This window comes from Ovis aries, chromosome 6 (assembly GCF_016772045.2).
Source record: "Ovis aries strain OAR_USU_Benz2616 breed Rambouillet chromosome 6, ARS-UI_Ramb_v3.0, whole genome shotgun sequence".
In the NCBI taxonomy this organism is placed as follows: domain Eukaryota; kingdom Metazoa; phylum Chordata; class Mammalia; order Artiodactyla; family Bovidae; genus Ovis; species Ovis aries.
The window spans coordinates 15,962,637-15,988,758 of record NC_056059.1 but is presented as its reverse complement, the minus strand read 5'-3'; the positions used below and the strand labels follow the sequence as shown (position 1 = coordinate 15,988,758).

General features: G+C 40.4%; 2 protein-coding genes across 4 annotated transcripts in view; one reads left to right on the top strand and one right to left on the bottom strand.

Moving 5' to 3' along the window:
- CFI (complement factor I) overlaps positions 1-22,407 on the bottom strand; it is a 44,058-nt gene extending 21,651 nt beyond the window's left edge. For both annotated transcript variants that reach the window (XM_060416795.1, XM_004009622.6), the window contains exons 1-6: positions 22,306-22,407; positions 21,829-21,966; positions 13,824-13,871; positions 7,664-7,723; positions 4,531-4,810; positions 2,546-2,699 (exon numbers count right to left, since the gene is read on the bottom strand). In XM_060416795.1, coding sequence (XP_060272778.1) covers positions 2,546-2,699; positions 4,531-4,810; positions 7,664-7,723; positions 13,824-13,871; positions 21,829-21,966; positions 22,306-22,329 — 704 coding nt within the window. In that variant the 5' untranslated portion in view covers positions 22,330-22,407. The remainder of the gene's footprint in view (positions 1-2,545; positions 2,700-4,530; positions 4,811-7,663; positions 7,724-13,823; positions 13,872-21,828; positions 21,967-22,305) is intronic.
- GAR1 (GAR1 ribonucleoprotein) overlaps positions 1-26,122 on the top strand; it is a 79,248-nt gene that overhangs the window by 34,220 nt on the left and 18,906 nt on the right. The window lies entirely within an intron of this gene.

The following is a 26,122-nucleotide window of genomic DNA, read 5'->3' as shown; positions in this document are numbered from 1 at the left end:
CCTCTTTGATCAAACATTCCTGATTTCTTTCCAACCTGAGATGTATCATCCTTGGCCTCTCTACCGGTTAACTCCTCTTTTCTCCAGAAAAGGGAGAAGATTAATTTGATCAGGAAATCTTGGAAATAAAAAGCAGGCCAGGTCAACCCTGCTCTTCCATTCTCCCCCTGCCCCATGCTGAGTCTTACCTGGTTGGCCCCATGGTTACCTGGGATCAGAGAGATTGAGTTAGTTTAATCCTAACAGTTGGCTTAATTCTCTACTTTTATGCTAAGCTATGGCCTCAATTCAGTCTTGACAGTGTTAAGTGGTATTTGACATCTATATGCTGTTGCTTGGACTTCTCAGTTTGTTCAGAATTTGTGTAGCTAAGAGGCTACCTCAATGACCCAGTGTCCTAGAGATGGTGGGTTACAGTGAGCTTCCAGAATATTCAACTGCTCTCTGCTTTTCTCTAGAAGTTAATGGGGGAAATGGGTTAAAAATAAAAGGTTCAGCAAAGATGCAGGAGGCAAATGTAAGCAAAAATTAAGCAGTAATGGCAATGTAAATGTCCGATAAATTACAATGAGAGGGGAAAAGAGAGCAATTAAAGGGAACAAAGATCCATAATGAAGATATAGTAGTCTTGAAACTGTGCCAAACTGAGTCGAAATGTGAGAACAAATGGAAGTCATTTGGGGCAGTCTGACAGGTGAATAAGCTGAGCAATCTCTCAAATTATGACTATCTGAAAGTACTAGATAAATGCCCTCAATGAGTCTTAAGGAATTAAAGGAAATACCCACTGGCTAAATCAGAGAAGTCTGTTCATGAGCTTATACAAAGTATAAGAGCAAAATACTGGGAGGTCAAAGAGTGAGAGAGTTTGCCATTAGGTTGACTCATAGGTTGTAGGTCACAAAGTGTCATAAATAAGAACTATCTCATGACTCAATTTAACGATAAGAGACTCTCACTAATGAACTACTAGCAGATGTGGTTTGGGAGGAAGAAAATTGGATGAAAAATGAAGAAGTGAGATGCAAGAAGCAACAGCAGACCAAGAAGTTGGCAAACATGAAGTCCATCTGAATAACCACGGACTGAACAACAGTGCTGATAACCGCTTATTACGTGATGGTAGCAATTAACTTCAGGAATATACACAAATAAGGTGGAACAAGATACTGAACAGTTGACATGGAAACGACATTCTTTGTATTATTTCTGAAGAGGGCAAGAACTTCATAATTTAAGGATTCATGGTATAAGCGTGAAGATAATCATTAATGGAATAGAAATAGTGTGTATATAATTTTCAAACCAAGTAGAGGAAGAAAAAGAAGATTAAGAAAATAACAGCTTTATTAACTCAACAGAATTTTTAAAAGGAAGAAACAAGAGGATATGAAAAGGGTAAATAGTAAGCCCCAAATAAGACAGGGTAATCAACAAGTAAATAATCACAATAATGTAAATGGACTAAACTCTTCAGCTATCATCATATTGTATTTAAAAAAAAAGAGAGAGATATGCTGTTTATAAGGGACACACTCAAAAGATAAAGACCTTGAAAACTTAGAAATAAATAAATGGGAAAATACTTGAATAAAGCCATTGACATGCTTTTTTATTCTAATGGAATTAAAAATTTTTATTCTAACACATCTATTATGTAGAACCCTGCATATGAAGCATTTGAAATATACTCAGTACAAAGGAAGTCTCAAAAAAATATTTAAACAATTGTCCTCATGTGGAGAAATTCTCTCTCCACAATACAATTAAATAGGAAATTTATAACAAAAAGTTAACCAAAAACAAACTAATATATTCATTAGGAAAGTAAAAAAAGAAACTTCTAAATTATGTTTGAATCAAGGGGGAATTATACTGAAAATTAGAAATATTTTGAACTGAACAATAAATAGAATACTCACTTGTAAAGGCATGCAGATGAAGCATTAACTAGAGGGAAATTTGTACCTTAAATGCTTATATTAGAAAGTAAGAAAAACTGAAAGCTGACAAGCTAAGGATTTAACTCACAGAATTAGAAAAAGTACAATAGGGAAAAGCAGAGAGAGAGCGAGCCAAAGATAACAGCAAACATGAATGAAAACAAAGAAACAAAAGAAAATTTACAAATATAAAGGCGGAAGACATTAATCCAATAGACAAATCTTTGCAAGGTTGATGAGAAAAAATGAGAAAGAAAGAGTATACAAACAACGTTAGGTCTGAAAGAATGGACATAATCATAGATGAATAGAGAGTTATGCATGCACCTGCACGGATGCAAATGTAGAGTATGCACCTTTACGGATCAGCAAAGGATTTGCATCCAGAGACCTGAGCAAACCTACAGTCTGTGCTCAGCAGTGTTCTAAGTACTAGTCAAGCATAAACACATTTCATCCTCATGGCTACACTGTGAGGCAGGTAGTTAGTATTCTCAGGTTACATTTGAGGAAGTTGAGGCATGGAAAGACAGGGTAATCAAAAGACGAAGAGTTGGAAGAATAAAATCAGCCCTGGGAAAATTCAGTGAGCAAGCACTCACAGTTGAAATCCAAGGTCAAGGCAGGCCACGTTGGCCTGAGTAATGCTCCAGCTGTCTCCACACACAAACATTTTTCTATCTTGGTCTGCAAGTTGTACTGCAACAAGTCCTTCTGAATCTTGTTTTCCATTTGACAAGGAAACACTAAATTGCCCTAAAATTAAAAAAAAGAAAAATTTTTTAAAGAATTAGCAATAGTCAGGCATTCATTTTTTCTCCTCTTGATTAAAAGCCTCTAAAGAAATAAAATGCATAATTTTTAATTAACTTTGAAAACTATGAAGATGTTAACAAATAATGGTAAACAATTATTTTATGAGTTTATTATGTATCAGTGGCTGAACTACCCAGTTGTAAAAAAAAAAATCATAAAATCCTCACGTCAATTTTATGAAAACGAGGGTGATATTTATTTCCATTTTTACATATGAGGAACCTGCATTTATCCAGTTTTATACATGAGATTAAGTTGCTTGCTCAAGGTGTGAAGCCAGGAATCTGTACTTGCTATATTGATCTGACTACAAAATCCGTGCTCTTAAAAGTAAGCCAAACAAGTAAAGAATATGTAAGAAGGATTTACGTATTCTCACATACTTAAGGCACTGCATGCCTGAAGAGAACGGAAGTCTGACACTGGCAGAATAATCTCCACTATTGCTTTCCTCCTCTCCAACAGGTAAGAGAGCTGGACTCAGGGATCTTCCTTCCTCCTGTCCACAGTACCTCAGCATCTTAACTCAGCAACACAAAAATATTTAGGCTAGTGAGTTCTGGTGCACATCATGGTATCTTTAAAAAGAATGTTTCAAGCATTCTTCTGTAAATTCATGAAATGTCTGTGATAATTTATATCCAAAGACGACAAGCTTGAAACTTGCTGTCATAGTTCAGATTTCATGAGCGCTTCTTGTTCACTCTTCACAGAGCTTTATGTACATGGTTTAAGTTTCCCAAGAATCTTGTGGGTTAGGAACTGCTGCTACATTTTACAGATGCGGAAACTGCCGTCCAGAGAGGCTGCACAGCTTGTCAATAATGCAGGGGGTGCTTGGAGGGGCTTGCAACTAAATCTGACTGACAGTGAGACCCTCAGTCTTCTTATTTATTTTTGGTTGCGCTGGGTCTTCATTGCCCCACGCGGGCTTCTCATTGCGGGGGCTTCTCTTGCCGAGGTACACAGGCTCTAAGGAGCATGGGCTTCAGTAGTTGTGGCTCCTGGGCTCTAGAGCGCAGGCTTGGTAATTGTGGTGCAGGGGCTTAGTTGCTCCAAGGAATGTGGGATCTTCCTGGACCAGGGATTGAATCCATGTCCCCTGCATTGGCAGGCTGATTCTTTACCACTGAGCCACCAGGGCAGCCCAAGAGTCTTTTCATCTTAATCACTCCACTAATTCACGTATCAGGGTCCCAGCCTCCTCGCTACGTTAGGCACCTGGATGAAGTCTTGACAAGCTCTCCGATCTGATGTGTCATTTGCTAGGGTGGAGTATGTCCTTGGCCAGCGGTGGCCTGAGCTAAACCTCGGATCAGAGCTGATGAGGCTGGGGCTAGGGAGAGGGGTAGGGGTTGGTGGGATGGAAACTGGAAGAAATGACTGGGGTTGGGGGTCCAAAGAGGTTCTATTTCAGTCCCAATCTCATGTAAAGCATTTCCCCCTGGGTTCTAAAGCAACTCAACAGCTCTGGGAACAATCCCTTAAGCCACGTAGAAGTGAGAGTAGGGATGGTTCTGACGGGCTGGGCAGCAGAGAGTGGCATAGGCGCTGGGAGTGGGAAGGACCAGCCTCAGGGTCACGTGCTCTAGATTCAACAGGTGGCTGTGTTCTGATGATTCCTAATTTCTTTATTATCATCCCAACTACTACTGAGGGTCTAGAGAAGAATTTTGAGTTGTCATTATAACATTCCAAAGGAAAAGTATTTTCTAATAGAAAATATAGTAGACAATTTTCTTCTTAACATAATAATCTAGGCTTTTCCTACCTTCACCTGTGCATGCTCCACTTTTTAAAAACTTTGCCTCAGGACGAACACATTCAAAGCTCTTCTGCTGACAGTAAGTTGAGTAGCTTTTCCCATTAGTTGAACACACCCTGGTACCATTCTTCGGGCACTGATAAGGAAGTTTACAAAGACAGGTCCCATCGATGCATCTCTGCCATGGTTGGCAGAAGACTTTATTGCAGGAGAGATGTGTGTGTTTTTCAGTTAAGCACTTTTTATCCACGAAATCTTTTTGAGATGTGTCTGGTGTTGAAGTGAGCTATAAAGCACAAAATAAACATTAACTTAGCAACAATCTTTTTAAAAATGAAAACCTGAAGGAAAGAAATAAAACAGACTCACCTACTCCACGGCATAGATGAGGGTGATGTGGTCTTGTGGTTTTTAGACTCAAACAACCCAGGCTTCTAGTCCCAACTTGGGCACTAACAGTTAAAATGGTCTTGAGCAAGTTACCTACCCTCATGAAACATGAGCTTCCTCATCTGTAAAATGGGGATATTATCTTCTATTTTGCAAGGTTATTGCCAGGTTTAGAAATAAGATGTGTATAATAGTTGGCAAGTACTAGGCATGAAATCAGTGGGAGCTGTAATTATTCAAAAGCCAACATAAAATTCTGCCTTTGAAGAAATCAATGTATCTCACCAGTCACCTTAAGGAGTAGCAAATTTGGTGCTGATTGTAGTCTCATGGAATGAACTGATGAATGAAATTGATTAATTCTATTAATAAATACAAAGCCATTTGCCAAACTCCTACTTTGTGCAAAATCCTGGTAAAATGAACGTGACATTGGCTCTGTCTTTCAAGGGTTTGACATCTAGATGAAACATAATAACTAGGGTAAGTGATACAAACAGGAGGCAGTACTCTTGGAGATCCAGAGTGGGAGAGACTACATCTTTCCAGGGGCTTTTTTTTTTTTTTTTTTTTTGGCCACTCCATGGGGCATCAGGGATCTTAGTTTCCCAACTAGGGATTAGACTCTCGACCCTTGCAGTGGAAACGCAGAATCTTAAGCTCTGAACCACCAGGGAAGTCCCTCCAGGTGCATTTTAAAAGGCCTCATGGAGCATCTAAGCAAAGGGAGGAAAGTCAGGTGTTAGCAGAGGGTTGGTGCCAGCAAAACACAGGAAGGGTAGTGCACACCATGAGCGGTCCCACCTGATGGGCTCTAGGTTTGTGTGTGCTTCAGCTGGGATGGCCATTGGTTAGGAAACCCTGCCTAAGGAGTATCCTAACCAGAAGAGAGACAGGCAAGCCCATCTCTGGTAGACCTGAGTCAGGGTAGACATGCTCAAGCTCCCTAGTAGACATGGGCCAAAGATGCCATCAGGACTGTGTTCTGGGTCCTTGGCCTGACCAGGAGGCTTGGGAACATCTCCAAGAAGAGCTGATGTCTGGATTGAGTTCTGAGAGCGCTCAGGAGGAGTCTACTGGCAGGGTGGAGTGGGTACACACTCCAAGCAGAACTGTGAACCCCTGACAGTAAAAAGAGCACATTTCAGGCTGAGGGATAGAGTAAGAGGGTGGTGGGGGATAAGGCAGCAGGTCCTGAGGGAGCCCCTGGGAGACTTTTTCTTTGAATTTCCTTATATTTGCACTGGAGGAAGATCTTTCTGGAGGTCAGAGCAGACAGCTAGGCAGGAGGCCAATTAGACCTGTGGGGGAATTCTCTGGCAGTCCAGTGGTTAAGACTCCACACTTCCATTGCAGGGGCCCCTGTTCCATCCCTGGTTGGGAAACTAAGATCCCACATGTGATCAGTGCTGCTAAAAAAAAAAAAAAGAAAGAAAAAAAGAAAAGAAAAAAGACCTGCAGGAACCCAGAGGAAATACACTGAAGGCTGGAAATAGTTCAGTTGGGTCAAAAGTCAGTTGTGGAACGTTAATGCTCTCTCTCTGTGTGTGCTCCAGGTATCCCTTTGAAGGATGGGCATCCTTTTATCTGGTCTCCCCAGCCTTGGGCCATAAGAGTCCCTACCCCTCCCCAACCCCTACTCTTGCTCAGTGGGCAGAAACAAGTTAAACAATCTTTAAGGGCTGTGATGAAGAAAAAAAATCAGTCACTTAAAGACCACATAAAACTTTGAAAAAGCTGTGAAAGTCATTCTGTCTGATGTGATTTTTAGTAAACCTTATCAAATAACCAGGAAATTTGACAAATTTATCATTAAATACACCAATTTTTGATACACTGGTCTAGAATAAAATCTGTACTTAATGCTTTCCATGGTTCCATGTGCCTTTTTTGGTAGCACGTATTAGAGTTGAACTTTGTAATTATTTAGCTCCTGTACCTTCCACTGATAAAATTTAAGTGCCATGACAGCTAGGACAGTCACCCTTTTAGGGACAATCACTTTTTTATTGAAAAATCAATATTTTAATTGGGTGAAAAATTTTATTTTTTTTCCCAAATTTATCCTTTTCTGAGGTGTCATTTTCCCCTGAGTTTTAGACTGAAACTTGGACAAGTGTCATCGACTTTTCAGTCATTTTTAGAGTAAAAACAAAAAATTAAAAGACACTTGGTCCCATGAAGAGTCACATATTGAAAGAGGAAACAGACAGAATAGGCTCCATCTTGAAAGCAGGACTCAATCTTGGGCTGGACTGTGGACTTTGAGTTATTTATGCCCAGTATCTATGGAAGCCACATACCAACTGGAAAACCAGACCCGCTCCCCCCACCCCCACCCCCGCACTCATCCCCCACCCCATGGAAGAGCCCCAGGGCTTGTAGCTAGACTCTCTAAAAGAATACCCTAATTATCTGTGTAACTGAATAGAATCATAAATTCTATTATGCTTATTGGAGTATGACCACAGGCCTATTGATAATTGTCCACTCTTAACTACCTAGGCTTAAGGCATATGAATTACGGGTTAACTTTAATTGTATCTTTGGGTTTGGGCACATACACTCAGGGTATATAAGGTTTTCACAAAAACTGGTCGGGGCCTTTGGCTAAGGGGAGACTCTGCCTTGGGCCTGCCGGTGTGGTAAACTGCACTCCACTTATCTGCATTGTCCTTCTGAGTGAGTTTGTTTCCCTGGAACGCGTGGCTACAACAATATAACAGCAAGTAATTATATAGACTCTGACCTTCACTTCAGATGAAGCTTCTGTCTCCTTGCTCAGGCTTGCTTCAGGGGCATGGTGAGCCTGGAACGCATTGAATGGATGGTGAAAAACAAAACACACAAACAACCAAGAAGACCCCCAAAAAACAGACCAAAAACAAAACAAAACAAAACAAAACAAAAACCACACACAAAGAACACTGAGGAGAATTTTACTGTTTAGCAGCTGAAGATGTGGAATAAGCAGAAGATATTTTGCTTTTCAGCCAGAGAGATGTTGCTCATGCGTCTAATTTTGCAGAGAGCTTCAGAAGAGGAAGCTGAAAAAAAGGCCACTGAATTTGATGAACAAAGGTGACTGGGATCCTTGAGGCAGAAGTTTTAACTGAATGTCAGAGGCAGAAAGCAGACCTTGGTGAGCTGAGGCCAGAATGGGCAGTGAACAAATGGAAACAGAAGCATGGGTTAACTCTGTTGATTGGTCCTGTACTCGGACATGGGAGACTGAACACAGACTTTACAGAAACTTCTGCCTCCTCTCCAAGTTTCACTAAAATGAGAGTAATAGAATTTTTTAAAAAGGCATAATCAATAAGGCCAAGGAGAATGGGGAAGAGGATTATAGACTTGGGATATTACTGAAAGGTTGGAAGCCGGAAAGCAGATGGGCAGGTGGTAATAGGTTTAGCAAACGACAGAGAAATGAAACCCAAATCTAATGAGGGAAGTCCATAAGAATAAAGCAAATTAACCCCTGGAGAACCCCAGAAAAGCTTAGCAACTGAGGCACCTACTACTTCTGAAGAAGATGGAGTGGCTAAAAGAACCAAAGAATTAGTTAAAAGAATGGCTGTATGAATATGTTTTTAAGAATCTCATAAAACAGCAGAAGAAACAATAAATATTTGAAAGTTGTTGTCTCTAGTTAGAATCAAGGGTGAGGAGGTGTGTGTGATAGAGATGTTTTATGTTATGTGTGTCTGTGTTAGTTGCTCGGTTGTGTCTGACCCTTGTGTGTCCTTGGGGTTGTGTGTAACCCCAAGGACTGTAGCCTTCCAGGCTCCTCTGTCCATGGGATTCTCCAGGCAAGAATACTGGAGTGGGTTGTTATTCCTTTCTCCAGAGGCTCTTCTTGACCCAGGGATTGAACCTGGGTCTCCTGCATTGCAGGCAGATTCTTTACCATCTGAGCCACCAGGGAAGTCCATCTAAGTCCAACCAATTGTTAAATAAATTATTAAATATTTTAATGTCACCATGATTTTAAGCCATGTGGTATTATTTGCCTTTGTAATTGTATATAGAATTAATTTAGTAAAAAATAGCTAAATGAAAAAGAAGGTCATCAAGCTTTCAATATAGAAAACATTAAGGCTAGGCTTTGAAGGGAAAAAAAATGGAAAGATAGTATCATAAAGGGACACAGCAAAGAGAGATTTTTATTGTTAGGTGAGATTTCATCACGAGTAGAGGGTAAGGTCAGTAATCCAACGGAATGGGAAAGATGGAAGCTTTAAGAGAGAAAGGGCAAAATTGTTAGAATAAGGTTGAGGATGGGATGGGAGAAGGTGTAACCAGAGCCTGGGGAAGAAGATTGCCTTTGAAATTAAGCAGTTTTCTATTTGTATACTTTCTTATTGTAATTGGAATCAATTTTATGATAATATTACCATTTAAAATTTAAGGTTGATGGTAATGGCAAATACCAACACTGTGGCTGCTGACAATGGCAATAATCAAAGGAAAGTTAGAAAATTATTGTGATGGCAGAAAACAATAAAAGTAAGGCTTTCTTATTCACTGTGTAAAATCTGATGGCAAAAAGTTTTAACTCTAAAGGGACTGGGTAAGTCACAGTTGTCCATGGATCCTCAATGTCTAGAGCAGTAGGCTGATGACCTTAGAGGACATTATTAAAGGGGTTTGTCCATGCATTTTTACACCAGTATTTGCTGTAGACAGAATATAAACTATTCCTCATACATTCATGTGTATTTATCTTTCCAATGTGTGCAGAAGCTGTTAAAATTAATAAGAAGCAAAATTATTTAAATCATCACTGAAGTTATATTGATTGCGTAACTTCCTTCCTTCCTACAATAATGGATACTAAAATTACAGCTACTATTCTGCCTATAGTTGATGGTGAAATGTAGAGTGGTAGATCTACGTATTTTCTTAGGATTTGTTTTTGTGGTAAACATAATACTATTTACTAGAATCTTGTGTAACTCTTACTTCCAAGCAAATGGTGAGATTGCATTTCCTTCTTGTGGCTGGATGTGGTGGTGACTTGCTTTGTCCACAGAAATGTGAGCTGAAGTAACATGTATTGGTTTCAGGTAGAAACATTTAATTTCCAATGCTCAAAAATGCTACTTACTTCTGCTCTGCTATGGTGATCAGGGGAACGTGTGTTTCAGAGGCACCATAGAATCAAATCAGCTCAGAAAGTTGGGCCAACACATGGAGGACATGTTCACTGGAGAGTTACCCAGACCCACAGTCTTTGCACAAGAAAAAATTAACTTTTCTTATGTTAAGCCACTAAGATTTGGGGATTGGTTCTTATTGCAGTGTAGCCAAAACTGACTGATACAGATAGCCATCTGTATACAGTCTTTATAATCCAAAACCTTGAGAACCACTGGTCTAGGGAGATTGGGACAATCTGAATCATTCTGTGTGTAAGCTATGTGTGAGCTGATAGAGTATGCTAAAGAAGCCTTTTCCCTATTTTTATTGAGTCTGGAATTAAAAGCTGAAAAAGAAGAGTGCCAAATACATGAAAAGTACTCCCAGTTGTAGCCTGGGACTGTCTGCATCACTCATGAGGTGTATAATCTTGCAAATGCAGATTCTTGGACCCAAGCAGTAGACCTCCTAAATCAGAATTTCTGAGGGAAGATCTTGGAATCTGTACTGTAAAGAAGCTCCATAAAGATTCTTATACTCCCCAAGGATGGAGAGCCACTCCTATTGTGCCATAATTTTCAAAGTGGATTACATAAACCCTGGGGATGTGAAGATAATCCAGAGGGTAAAATAACTTTGTATGTTTTATTGAAAAAGTAGAAAGACAGAAATGAACCTTTTCTAATATTTGAATATGGATTGGCTCTTCACAGCATATTCAGTCACTATTTATTGAGAGCCTACTATATGCTGGGCACTGTTCTGGGTCCTGGGGACACAAGTGCAAAAGTAAATAAAGAATAAACATAGGGACTTCCCTGATGATCCAGTGGCTAAGACTTTGTGTTTCCAATGCAGGGGGCCCAGGTTCAATCCTGGGACATGCGTGACATCCCACATGTCACAATTAAAGATTCCAAATAAGACCCAGTGCAGACAAATAAATAAATATTTTTTTAAAAAAAGAATAAATATGTAGTATGACATAAGGTGATAAATACAAAGACACAGTAAGAGAGAGAGAGAGAGATTGTGGAGAGTGAGGGGAAGGATTGCTATTTTTGCATATAGGGTTGTCAGGGAAGACTTTGAGGAAAAGTTTACCTTGGAGCAGATGCCTGAAGGTGAGTGCGTAAGCCATGCAGATATCTAGGGGTGAAGTGTCATAGTCAGAGGAAACAGCCAGAGCAAAAGTTGAGGGGTAGAAGTATATGTGATGTGCTTTTGGACCAGGACGCTGGTGTGGCTGGAGGGCTGTGAATGGCCAAAGGGAGAACAGGAGGAGATGAGGCCAGAGAATTGGAAGGATGTGTGATTGATCACATAGGACCTTGTTGGCTACTGAAAAGACTTTGGCTTATCCACTGGAGGATGTGAGCAAATGATGTTGAGAGGGTAGGCAGATAATGAAGAATTGGTAAAGGAGATACGAAGAGGTGGCTAGTGAAGTAAAAGACAAATAAACAGAAAATGGTGGCACAGAGGCAGAGAGAAGGAAGGGATGATTAGCAGTTGTGTGATACTCCTCCAGTAAGATAGGGATCTTGACAAAGGTTATTTTGGTGGAATGTGGGAACGCAAGCCAGACTGAGTTGGGAAGCCCCAAGAAATAATAGAAAGAGAAATTAAGTATAGCAATTTTTCTGAAGATTAGATGTCAAGAAGCACAGAGAAATGGGGTAATAATTGGAGGGCATTATTGACTACACTGATGCCTTTGACTCTGTGGATCACAGCAAACTGGAAAATTCTTAAAGAGGTGGGAACACCAGACCACCTTACCTGACTCCTGTGAAACCTGTGTGCAGGTCAAGTAGCAACAGTTAGAACTGGACATGGAACAACGGACCAGTTCAAAATTGGGAAAGGAGTATGTCAAGGCTGTATATTGTCACCTTGCTTATTTAACTTATATGCAGAGTACATCATGTGAAATGCCAGTCTGGATGAAGCACAAGCTGGAATCAAGATCACCAGGAGAAATATCAATAACCTCAGATATGCAGATGACACCACCCTATGGCAGACAGTGAAGAGGAACTAAAGAGTCTCTTGATGAAGGTAAATGAGGAGAGTGAAAAAGCTGGCTTAAAACTCAACATTCAGAAAACTAAGATCATGGCATCTGATCCCATCACTTTATGGCAAATAGATGGGGAAACAATGGAAACAGTAACAGACTATTTTCTTGGGCTCCAAAATCACTGCAGATGGTGACTGCAACAATGAAATTAAAGGAGACATGCTCCTTGGAAGAAAACCTATGATAAATCTAGACAGCATATTAAAAAGTAGAGACATTACTATGCCAACAAAAGTCTGTCTCGTCAAAGCTATAGTTTTTCCAGTAGTCATGCATGGATGTGAGAGTTGGAAGGCTGAGCATCGAAGAATTGTTGATTTTGAACTGTGGTGTTGGAGAAGACTCTTGAGAGTCCCTTCTACTGCAAGGAGATCAAACCAGTCAATCCTAAAGGAAATCAGTCCCAAATATTCATTGGAAGGACTGATGTTGAAGATGAAGCTCCAATATTTTGACCACCTGATGTGAAGAGCTGACTCATTGGAAAAGACCTTGATGCTGGGAAAGATTGAAGGCGGGAAGAGAAGGGGACCACAGAGGATGAGATGGTTGGATGGCATCATCAACTCAATGGACGTGAGTTTGAGCAAGCTCCAGGAGATGGTGAAGGTTAGGGAAGTCTGGCGTGCTGCAGTCCATGGGGTTGCAAAGAGCCGGACATGACTGAGTGACTAAACAACAACATGGGGTCAAGAGAAGGTTTTTGGTTTAGGATGGAGAATCATATTCATGTGCTTGATTGTGGGACATTATAGATTATATCATCTAGTTTTAGCTGAAATAATCTTTGCAGATGGACAAGTGATTTACAGATTCATGTAGTGAAATGACACCAGATTGACAATAATGCCAAAATACAACATCAATAAACAAAAAAATAGCAGAGTCTACACTTTCAGCTACAGTAGAAGCTATTCATTAGCCACACCATGGGGTCCAAGACAATAGAAAGCTAATCAGATATGAAAAGAAGCCAACCCTCCCCCAATCAATAATATTAAAGAGACTAATTGAAATACAGGTTTCCATCAAACATCATTATTGAAATTTTCCCTGTGTTTATTGTGTATGTTGACTTAGCAGCAGCAGCAGCAGCTCTTTGTAAGATATCTTTTCCAACTAATATGATATTAAAGTCAAATGAAAAAATTTAAAAATAGTGTATTTGATGGTATTACTTCATTAAAGATTAGCAGTAAGATTATTATTAAAATACTTGTTTTTAAAATTTTCTTTTTTAAAGTATATTTATATAGTAGAGTATATATTATTTATAAATAAATATATTCACATATACTGGGGGCACATGCACAAAAATTTTTAGTGATTACTACTATAGCTTAGTTATCTCTAAACCATGACTCAATTCCCTTAGCTGCTGTTTCTTTTTTTTTTTTTTAGGAGGGATCATTTCTTTGGTATTTGTGATGCTGTAATAATTATCCTGTTGTGAACTTTATCTTTTTATTCTAGGCAGGAGTACAGGTTAGCCATTTTGTTAGCCATGGCACATGGATTGTGGGATCTTAGTTCGTCGACCAGGGATTGATCTTGCACCCTTGGCAGTGAAGCATGGTGAAAGTTGAAGCCATTTTAGATGGATGGTTGGTTATTAGACAACAAACAAGAAAAAAAAAAAAAACAATCTACTATCCCACCCTGGTATACAGCCATATAGCTTTACCTGTGATTTCTTCACTGCCTTTGACTGTCCTTGTTTTCTAAAATTATCCTATAAACAAAAGAAAAAAATGATCAATTATGACCAAACAGAGCAAAAGTCCACCATTTTCCCTCCTAATGTTTGCTGTAAAAAAGTCGAAAATTTCCCTTCTACTGCTAACTAGTTGTGTGATTTTTGGTAAATGACTTTACCTTTATGGTTGTTTCTTCTTCTGTGGAATGTGGAAAATAAAAATAATATCCTCACAGAGCTGTTGCAAACAGCAAGTGCAAAATACATGGGATGGCACAAATAAACACTCAAGAGCCTATACAAACGCTCCTGTGATGCTGACTGAGGTAGACTGCTTATGGCCCCAGTTCTACGACTCTTCATCCTGTCCTTTGCTGTTATCTCTTCCTCCGGAGAGGGGAGGTATATTTTCCTACTTCTGGATTCTGAGCCTGGCCAGTGACTTGCTTTGGACAACAGGAAGTCAGCATATGTGACATAAGAGATGCCTGGAGTGTACTTTTGCAACTGGGTTGGTCCTTCTGCTTCTCTGCCACAGCTATGGGAAGAAGACGATCAGGCCAGCAATGAAGAATCACTCCAGCTGAGCCCAGCTTAGATGAGACGATCTCCAGCTAACCTGTAGGAAGTGAAGTGAAGTGAAGTCGCTCAGTCATGTCCGACTCTTTGCGACCCGTGGACTGTAGACCACCAAGCTCCTCCGTCCATGGGATTCTCCAGGCAAGAATACTGGAGTGGGCTGCCATTTCCTTCTCCAGGGGATCTTCCCGACCCAGGGATTGAACCCAGGTCTCCCACATTGCAGGGAGACGCTTTAACCTCTAAACTAAATCAAGATATATGCCACTTAGATTTTGTGATGATTGCATCATGATGGCCAACAGGTACAATCATGATTTCCCTGGAAAACACTGAGGAATGAGATGGAAAAGTTTCAAAAAGAGTAAGCAATATAAACTTTGTCTTTCTTCCAGAAGTGAATAAAGTGTTCATATCCTGAAAGTTAACAATCATATCAGAAACATTTCCATTGAAAGAGTTTTAGGAAAAAAAAAAGAAAGAGTTTTAGGCCCTATATGGCCTCAGTTCCTTCTCATCGTGGTCTTCACCAGCAATTTTTTCCTCCAATTTTATTTCAGGGTTATTTCCATCACTTTTGCCTCAGAGAGTGCAAAACGAGACAAAACAATGGTGTAGTTTCTTGGTTTTGTTTTTTTATAATGAATGTAAAATGGATGAAAATTTTTTTCATTTTTAATTGATATTTTTTAAAATAGAAAATGCATAGAAATATTACAAACATGCTCAAAAGGGTGCCTGTAAAAATTATATTTCTCTCCTTCTGTTATCCATTCAACACACGCAAGCACTACCCCAAAGTCAACCACTTAATAGTTCCTAGTGAACCTTTCCAGAGATCATCACTGTATATGTGAACCCATACTTTACTCTCTAATTCTGCACCCCCAACAGCAGTATAATTTACAACCAGTAGCCAACAAAGGGCATTTAGATTGTTTCCAATGTTCTGCTATTATAAACAGTGCTGTGATAAATCTCCTCATATAATACACATCATTTCCCCTGTATGCTAAGTATATTTGTCAGTACTTACCTGGGAGTAACATCACTGAATCAAAGAAATTAGCAGTTGTAGTTTTGAAAGACATTGGCTAATTTCTCACTCTAGTGTGGACACGATTGAAGCAACTTAGCAGCAGCAGCAGCAGCAGTGTGCATGCTCAGTTGCAAACTCTTATGACCCCATGGACTGTAGCCCGCCAAGCTCCTCTGTTCAGGAAATTTTCCAGGCAAGAATACTGGAGTGAGTTGTCATTTCCTACCACAGGAGATCTCTTCCACCCAGGGATGAACCTGGGTCTCCTGCATTGGCAGGTGGATTCTTTACCACTGAGCCACTGAGAAGCCCTTCTCTCTCTAGAAGTTGCTCAAATTTGAACTCTTAACATCAACGTATCAGTTCAGTTCAGTCGCTCAGTCATGTCCAACTCTTTGCAACCTCATGAACTGCAGCAGGTGAGGCTTCCCTGTCCTCACCAACTTCCGGAGATTGCTCAAACTCATGTACATCGAGTTGGTGATGACATCCAATCATCTCATCCTCTGATGTCCCCTTCTCCTCCTGCCTTCAGTCTTTTCCAGCAAAAGGATCTTTTCCAATGAGTCATCTCTTTGCATCAAGTGACCAAGTATTTGAGTTTCAGGTTTGTTGAAACAGTTTCAGCTTCAGCATCAGTCCTTCTAACAAATATTCAGGACTGATTTCTTTTAGGATTGATTGGTTTGATTTCCTTGCAGTCCAAGGGACTCTCAGGAGTCTTCTCCAACACACAGTTCAAAAGCATCAATTCTTCGGCGCTCAGCTTTCTTCACAGTCCAACTCTCACATCCATACATGACTACTGGAAAAACCACAGCTTTGACTAGATGGACCTTTGTCAGCAAAGTCAGGTCTCTGCTTTTTAATATACTGTCTAGGTTGGTCATAGCTTTTCTTCCAAGGAGCAAGTGTCTTTTAATTTCATGGCTGCAGTCACCATCTGCAGTGATTTTGTAGCCCAAGAAAATAGTCTGTCACTGTTTTCATTGTTTCCCCATCTACTTACCATGAAGTGATGGGACTGGATGCCATGATCCTAGCTTTCTGAATGTTGAGTTTTAAGCCACGTTTTCACTCTCCTCTTTCACTTTCATCGAGAGGCTCTTTAGTTCTTCTTCGCTTTCTGTCATAAGGGTGGTGTTATGTGCATATGTGTGGTTATTGATATTTCTCCAACCCCATGGACTATACAGTCCATTCTCCAGGGCAGAATATTGGAGTGGGTAGCCTATCCCTTCTCCAGGGGTCATCAGTATATGAAAGGGCCTATTTTCCATCTTCTTGATCACAGAACAGAAAACATTTAACATTTTTATCTTTGCCAATTAGGTATACAAAAATGTCATCAGAGAATAGTTTTATCTGCACTTCCCCCCCAGTGACTGAGGTTGAACGCCTTTCTTTCCTTTTTTTAAATGAACTCATTTGTGGCCGCCCTGGCCTTCACTGCTGCATACAGGCCCTCTCTCGGCGCTGCAGGTGGAGCCTCCTCCCTAGTTGTGGTGCTTCCACTGCGGTGACTTTGCATGTTGCGAAGCACAGGCTCCAGAGTGCATGTGCCCAGCAGTCATGGTGCACAGGCTTAGCTGCCCCACGGCATGTGGAATCCTCCCAGACCAGGGATGGAACCCGTGTCCCCTGCATTGGCAGGCGGATTCTTAGCCACTGGATCACCAGGGACATGCTAGATTCATTATCTTTTATCAAATTTAAGAAGTGTTTGGTTACTACTTCTTCAAATATTCTCTGACTCTCTCTTCTCCGTCTGAGATTCCAATTGTGTATATACTGATGGTTTCTCTTTTTATTCTTTTTTGTTTCTACTCTTCAGATAATTTAATTGACCAATCTTCAGCTTCACTTACTCCTCTGTCTGCTCAAATCTGCTATTAAAACCCTCTGGTGAATTCTTTGTTATACTTTTCAGTCTAATTCCTTTTATAATTTCTATCTTTTCATGGGTATTCTCTATTTGTTCCTACATCCTCCTTGCTTTTTTTGGCTATTTGAATCTATTTAAGATGTTTAACTTACAGTCTTTGTCTGGTGAGTTCAAAGTCTGTTCTTCCTCAGAAATAATTTCTTCTGTGAATGGGCCATATTTTCGTTTCATTGCATGCTTCATATTCTTTGTTGGAGACTGAATATTTTGAATATTATAATGTTGTAATTCTTGAAATCAAATTCTTTCTTCTCCTCAGGGTTTGCTTTCCTTGATTCCTATAGACTATAGCTATTTACTAATTTTTCAAAACTGTTTCTATAAAGGTTTTTTTTTTTTTTTTTGGTCATGTGTGGTTTCTGAAGTCTTGGTTCCTTTACCTTGCATTTAGCTAGGATTTAGACAAAGATTTCCTTCAACACAAGGAACCAGAAAGAGAGGAAGAGAAAGGGAAAGGGACAGGGAGGGGAAAAAAGAGAAAGGAAGGAAGAAGGAAATAAAAGAAAGAAAGAAAGAAAAGAATAAGGAATCCTTGAAATTGAGAACAACAAAAAAACCTCTTCTGAGTTTGCAAATTGGCTCTGTGCTGGGCCACTTCAGGGCTCAGTACTTAACCAGAGTGTTTACAATTCTGTCTTAGCTTTTACTTCACATTTGCACTGACCCTGGAGCTGTAGGCTTAGGGTCTTCTTAGGTGTTTTCTGGACTTCGTCTTGCCCTGGGCATGTGTATTGCTTTCTAAATTCCCCAGGATACACAGGGGCTTTTGAATGCCCTAATTTTCAGCTGAAACTCTAACTTTTCCTTCCAAGCTTCCTCACTCTATTGTAGGCCTCAACTGCTGTCTTTTGTCTCAGGTGGCGGTAGATTGTTTATTTGCTTGCCTTAGCATATTCAAAAGCAGAGACATTACTTTGCCGACTAAGGTCCGTCTAGTCAAGGCTATGGTTTTTCCTGTGGTCATGTATGGATGTGAGAGTTGGACTGTGAAGAAGGCTGAGCGCCGAAGAACTGAACTGTGCAGTTGGAGAAGACTCTTGAGAGTCCCTTGGACTGCAAGGAGATCCAACCAGTCCATTCTGAAGGAGATCAGCCCTGGGTGTTCTTTGGAAGGAATGATGTTAAAGCTGAAACTCCAGTACTTTGGCCACCTCATGAGAAGAGTTGACTCATTGGAAAAGACTTTGATGCTGGGAGGGATTGGGGGCAGGAGGAGAAGGGGACGACCGAGGATGAGATGGCTGGATGGCATCACTGACTCAATGGATATGAGTTTGAGTGAACTCTGGGAGTTGATGATGGACAGGGAGGCCTGGCGTGCTGCGATTCATGGGGTCGCAAAGAGTTGGACATGACTGAGTGATTGAACTGAACTGAACTGAACTGATAATGTTTTTGAGGAATGCCTGCTGCCTTTCCACTGAGTTCCAGGTTAGATGAAACAGAGACAAATTTTTTGTTTCAGTCTTTAAGTAGCCCCTGAATAGGTTAGAACAGACAAACACAATTTCTTTTTAAATAAAATCTGCTCTGCTCCATTTAGAACTGGGGACTAGAGTTCCACACTGGGAATCTAGATTGCTACCTTCAAGACTGCCACTGAGTTGGTATCTGGGTGGGGTAAGGGCAAGTAGAAATACTGCAGTTTTCCTACCATTTTTAAGTTGCCTTTTTCCTTCATGCAGCATTCACTTGGGTACTGTAGGACTTTGATAACTGGAGTTCTGACAAAGTTGGTTTTGAACGTCTGCTTGACTTTTCTAGTTTTTTTGGTGGAGGGACAAGTGTTTGGAGTTGCCTACTCTGCCTTGCTAGCTGACATCACTCTCTGCACTGCGTATTGCTCCTGTGCATATTCTCTTTCCAGATCTCATCACTCTGTTGACCATCACCCCAGTTCTTTCCTTCCAAAATACTACCCATATAAACCAAAGTTTATAATATGCTTTTAGGGTTTAAAAAAAATTAAAGGTTTTGGTGAGGGATTATGTCACAGTCAAGTATATCACAGTGTTTAACCATACTGACTAAAATATTTGGCTTCCCTATTCCATTACTGGGACTTCCCTGGTGGCTCTGATGGTAAAGAAACTGCCTGCAATGCAGGAGATGGTTTGATCCTTAGGTTGGGGAGATCCTATGGCTAAGGGAATGGCTACGTACTCCAGAATTTTTGCCTGGAGAATTCCAAGGACCAAGATCCCTGTTCCTTAATACCCCTTTGTTATTGACACAGCAGCCACTCTGAGTTTCTTTCCCACCCTTTCCTAAATCCCCTTACCTCTTTGAGTAGGTTCAGTAAAACCAGGATTCTCATCTCACTGTTCAGAACAACTTCATTGCCAGCCCACCCCATCATTGACATAATCCACTTTCAAATCAGTCCATTGAAATATTTTGATATAAAAAGGGAGTGGGGCTTTTTATCCCCTAGAAGGAAATCCGCTCCCAGCTTTTAAAATACAAGTTTCTCCCAGCTGTACATATTTTATTTCATGTTGAAAATGTAGATACATTTTAAAACTTAGAACATATTTATGTTGTCTCTGTGGTTGTTGCTCTTCAGCCACTAAACCAGGTCTGACTCTTTGCGACCCCATGGACTGTAGCCCACCAGGCTCCTCTGTCCATGGGATTCTCCAGGCAAGAATACTGGAGTGGGTTGCCATTGCCTTTTCCAGGGGATCTTCCCAACCCAGGGAAGAACCCAGGTCTCCTGCATTGGCAGGTGGATTCTTTACTGCTGAGCCACCAGGGAAGCCCCTATCTCTATGGTAAGCTCCATTTAAAAATGATTATTTCTCAGCAGGTGGCATAAAAAATCATTCCATTTCCTTTTATAAGGAAATAATAATAGTATTTTATGAAGTTGTGGTTTCAAAATGCTGTTTCTTAAAGGAGTGAAGACAGTTTTATGATTGGATGATTGTTCAGTAAAAGAAAGAGGCTCTTTTCCTTTGTGTAAGTGAAAACTATTTTCAGTTTTCTTTTTTGTTCTGTTTTTGTTCCAAGAACCCAAAATATGGCTGAAATATCCTTTTTTCTGAAAACAAATTTTTCTTGTTATAATGCAACACACATTTACCTGGTATTTAAAAAAGAAAAATGACAAATGAATAAGACAAAATTTTTGAACTCTGAAAATTCATAAACATATAAAACATAAAAATCATGAGTAATCCCATTACTCAGAGATACTAACTGTTATCTGTTTAATATACACCCCTCATGACCTTTAAAACTGCCATTTATATAAGCATTTATTAATATATTTGTGTATTTATGTGTATATGTATTTTTCTTAACAAAAATAAGATTTCAGTGAGGCATTTTTTTATTTCAATAAATATAAAACACCATTTTAATGTGATAGTTATTTCTGGATGTACAATAATTTAATCTATTTTAATCAACAGCACTTACTTTATTTCCATTTGGTTTATACTATAAACATTGCATATATAGTTTAGAACTTATAAGAAACTTAAGTATTTAATTCTGATATCTTAGGTAGTTCTCTTTAAACATTTGCTGCTATAAACAGACTTTAAAACAAAACAATTTTTGGAATTGTTTCAAAACTCTTTGATCACAAAAGAAGGCAATCATCAGCAAGTCTCTAAAATGTCTTAAACATTTCTAACCTTAACAGGCTACCTTCCAGACTGGCTACAATCTGTTGTTTTGGCTTTAACTCCTTGAGTGGCCTACAAAGTCTCTACTCTGATCAAGTGCGTTTACTCATGGAGAGGAGCCCAGTGTTTTGCTGTCTTTCTGGCCATACCACTTGCTGTTTTTCAGGCTGAAAATCACTTCCTCTTTCTCTCCACTGATCAGATCTTATTCAGAATTATAGGTCTAGCTCAAATCCCATTTGGCCCATAAACCCTTCCCAATCTCCGAGCAGGAAGGGATTTTTCCTCTCATTAAATTCCCTTGGCAGATGATGATATTTGTGCCATTTTGGGGCAATTAAATATATGTCTTATAACAGTTCCTTCTCATGGTTTCAAATATTTTTCAAATTATGCTTATTATTTCCTCATTGGTATATTTGTATCATCTTTCTACAACTGTACAAAAGGCTATTGAAGGAAGGATCAGTCTTGCCCATCTCTATACCTTGCACATAGATAGGGCTTGATAAATGTTTACTGATTTAATAATTACTAAAAATCATAGCTGTATTAGTAAAATTTTCATTCAGTCCAATCTCTATGCACAGATAATAGCATATGAAAACAGCAATTTCTTCAAGCTCTTTCATCAAGATATAACATAAAATCTTGGTTACTAACTAAATACTGTCATCGTTGGCAAGTGAACTATGTAATCTTCAAGTCAAAATAATATCTTTGAGACTTTTTTCTGTATTTTTACAATATTTGAAATATCTACTTAAAAGTTTACATAAATATTGAATTGCTTACCTCACAAAAACTTAAGTAGAAGCACAAAAGTAAGAGAATGACATGACCAAGCTTCATGTTGGAGACAATCAGGGTCTGTGTCTCTACTGTGGACGCCTCTGCACCCCAGGTATTCTTTTGAAATTTAATTTTTAACCTCTGAAAAAATATTTAAAAAGAGCAGGCCTCCTAAAGAGCTTTGTACTTTTGAACTTGTGGAGAATTTGGCAAAAATCCAGAGTTTTACCGTAAATGAAACCAAAAAAGACCTCAGCAAATAGCTGAGGGACTGTTTCCCGCAGAGAAAACTGATGCCCCACCTTGATACTGAACAATGCCTTATTCTGTTTGCTACAGTAGGCAGAAACCACTGAAAGAAATTTCTTATGCTTTGGTAAAAACAGAATCATATTTTTCCTTAAGGACGAAGACTAGGAAATGGTAAGGAGTAAAAAGTCCATCGTATTGAATGCTATGCTGAACGCTAAAAATCCTCACCAAAATGGTTCCTTTATCAGTCATGGGTTGTCCTGTGATAAATTCTTTTTCTCTCAGCAGAAATGCTGTCACAGTTCGATTCTCCTGAAGCAGATGTGAGACAGAGTTTGGGGCGGGGGATGCTTGTCAGGAATCAGCTCCTGGAAAAGGAAGGGAAGAGAAGCAGGAATGAACAGAAAGAGAAAGCAGACTGCAATGTGGGTTCAACAAAGCCTCGGCCAGCTTGGGGGGGCTCTGGAGTGACAGTGGCCAGTCACAGGGGCCCTGGGCCATGCAGAAATGGCTGGGTCCTGCCTGCCTTGCTCAGTGACGTGACCCGGTGACAGATGCCCAGGAAATGCACGCCCTTGGGTGAGGCAGGTCTTCAGTTGCTGTCAGAAAGAAGTGTCCGCTGACCACTCTTCACAGCCAGACAGCCAGACCTTCCTTGAAAGGAGGATCTGGGAAACTCATCTCCTGGTCTGTCCGAGTCTACCATTTGCACCTTTGAGGTCTACTTTCCATGTATGTTTCAAGGGTGGCTCCATCAAAATTGCAGTGGGCCTCTCTTCCTGAGAGATAATTTAGGAGAGGGAAGTTGCTGGGGGTCGGGGTGGGGGAAGGAACTGTAGCCCCTGCCCTTGTGGTTGATCTTGGGGCTGCAGTTATCCTCAGCCTCTGCCTCCTTCCTGTCGATTCTAGATTCCCTTCACCCTGAGTCTCCCCCTCTGCTGGCCTCAGTGGCTTACCTGGTAGCATGACCCTCAACCTTTTCCCGGAGTGGCCTGAGCCCCTGAATACCATTCCCTTCTCAGACCATGGCTGCTGTTCCTACCCCTTTATTGTCGCAAGAGATACCTGAGTAGCTCATATGGTTCCCCACACATTTCTCCCTACCCTGGCTGTGTAACAGCAGACTTCCTTCCTCCGAAGTGATAGGTTACTCCTGTCAAGATGGTGACTCCTCCTCTCTCCAGGCAGCTCAGTGTGCGCCAGGCAGAAGGCAGAGCATACAGTTCACTGGGATTCTTGTTGTGCTCCAGGGCAACAGTGTGTTTCCTTTGAGAAACAGACCTCAGAGTGCAAAGTGTAGGGACAGGAAGCACACGGCCTCCGTTGGTCGTCAGAAGTGATGGCAAGTGTGGCCATTCCTGCTTCTGCTTCTTGGGTCGCAGACCTGTGTCTTCTCTCTGTTGCAGACACAGCGCGACACGATGGTCCTTCAAGTCAATGCATATACTGCTTCTTGGAGGACAGCACCCAGTCCTCAGAGTGTTGTCTTAAGTGGCACCTCAGTTCGGCCTTCAGCAGGCTACGCCAATGCTCCATAAGGCTGTCAGCTTCACAGCGGTGCAGTTATATGGTATGACCAGTGAATTGCATGGCCAGAGCTCCAAGCTCACATCTCCTTTGCTATAAAGTGGGTTCCCCTATCTAGCAGGATGTTACATGGGATCCCTTGTTGGAGGATTAAGTACTCTGTAATCCTTTGACTCATGACCGTGTGGCCCTGCAGGTAGGAAAGGTAACTGACTCTATGTTTATTTCTGTCTATTCCTGTGAGGATGTACCTCTGGCCTTTTTAAGAGTGGAACAACTGAATGAGCAATTTACCACCGAGTGGCTAGCTGGTATCCTTGATGAGCTGTGCCATCTTGGGGGCTCAGCATTGGTCTCTGTGGCTGTCAGATTGGACATTTGTTGATGGCAGTAGCCCAAGAAACCTTCAGGGCCTGTGCTGTTACTGGCCATCTCTGGCACCATAGCCATTTTATCCTTGTGCCTGCTGTGCTAGCACTGAGGTGGTTGATGACTGAGATTGGCGGATATCAATTAGCTGAGTCATTTTGTTGATTATTGATTACTTTTCTCTAGTGGATGTTCTCTGCTGGTGTTAACATGCATTACAAAGATTTTTATACTTCATTCCCACTCCTGTAGGTATGTCCACAAGTTTCTACTCAGACCTTCTTGTTCTTAATCTTTGAATATCTTTCATTATAGGGAAAAAGACCATCAGGCAATTACTACTGCCTGTGATTCCATATATAGCCTAACCTTAGGCCTCTTTTTTTCCCACACAAAGTGGACAGCCATGTGTACAGGCTGAAGCTCTGCCCACTGGGAGGACGTTCTTCCACCACTGTCTTTCAGACAATTACCAAGCATGGCTGTTGTTCAGCTGCCACTTTCAGGTTGTACCTACGTACAGAGCCAACCCATCTGTGAAGCAAACTCAAACGTTTCTCTTCTCCTTCAGCTGCTCATACCAGGGTTCGCATAGAGTCACAGGTGTGAGCTGAGGGACACGGGTACAAGCTTGGATTTGGGGGAAAAGAGAGAAATCTGGGCCACCTGCTCAAGTACCTTGCTTGTTCCCTTTGCTTCTCTGTGCTGTTTGTTCTAGATGTGACAGGTTCATCTCATGTTTTTGCTAGGCCTGTTCAACCTTGTACTTCAGGGTCTGCTAGGACCCAGCTCGTAGTGTGTATTTCTCACACAGCGACATATCAGTCATTTCACATTTGCCAGTGTTCAGTAGTGCATAGGTTGTTTCTCAAAAAGAATATAATTCTCTGCTGCAGATGGCATGGCCTTGCTGCAGAGCTTGAGGGTGCTGTGCTTCCACTGGGTCTTCCTCAAACACTCTGTAATGTTTTTTCCCACCTGTGATACCTCCAATACCACAGGGTCTTCTGGATTACTGCAGAACTCTTTCCTGCTCTGGGAACCAAAGCGTTCTTCTTCAGTGTGAAATATTTGCCCCCAAATCAAATATTCCCCAAAAGGAATATCTCCAAAAAGACTGACTAAATTTTATGCTTCCTTCTTTGTGAAATGAAATACAAGACAAAATAATTTGTCTTTTACTTTACATTAGATGTCTTGGAAGAAATCTGAGCTCTGTTTTCTCATAATTTTACTCATGTGCCACTTGTCACCTGCTCTCTGGAACATGTATGTCTTATCAAGGCATTCAGCATGCTGGCCACCTCTTGCTTATCTGCTCTGATTAAGGTAATGCCATCTGTGTAATAAAACAATTTAATGTTCTATAAGAAATCTCAATGATACCCAGATCTCTTCAGACTTTCTTATGGCAGAAGATGGAAGATAAGACTTATGAGAAAATTATAAATGTATACTGTTGTTCATCCCATGTGAATGCAAACTGTTTCTGATATTCTTTTCTGCTTAAAATACTTACAGTGGTTTCAGTTTTCCTGAAAACATTCTTATTGATATACTTTATAATATTGTTGAAACTAGAATCAAGGCTCTTATCGCTAAAAGAAATTTGATTGAAACAAATATTAAACCCTAGCAGGGGTGGAATTTCTAGTCTTAGAAAGAATAGAAGAAAATAAAAAGGCATTTATATATCCAAATTATATCAAACATTTTATAACAAATAAGTACTGAAAAGTGAACTAAGCATATAACTCAGGATACTATTTAAAAAATAATGAAAAAGAATCAAAATGGTACAAAGGAACTAATAAAGACATGCTGCTGCTGCTGCTGCTAAGTCGCTTCAGTCATGTCCGACTTTGTGCGACCCCATAGACGGCAGCCCACCAGGCTCCTCCATCCATGGGATTTTCCAGGCAAGAGTACTGGAGTGGGGTGCCATTGCCTTCTCCAAATAAAGACATAAGCAATAGTAAATAAACCAGAAAGTAAAAAACTAGCAGACTTGATAAGTAACATGAGTCATTAAGAGAAATAATTTTTAAAAAGAGTAAGACAATTTCAGAGGAAAATTTAGCTATTGAAGTGGTCATTTCTAGGGGGCTGCCAACATCCGTTGTGCTTCATAATAGGGCCCCAATTTTCT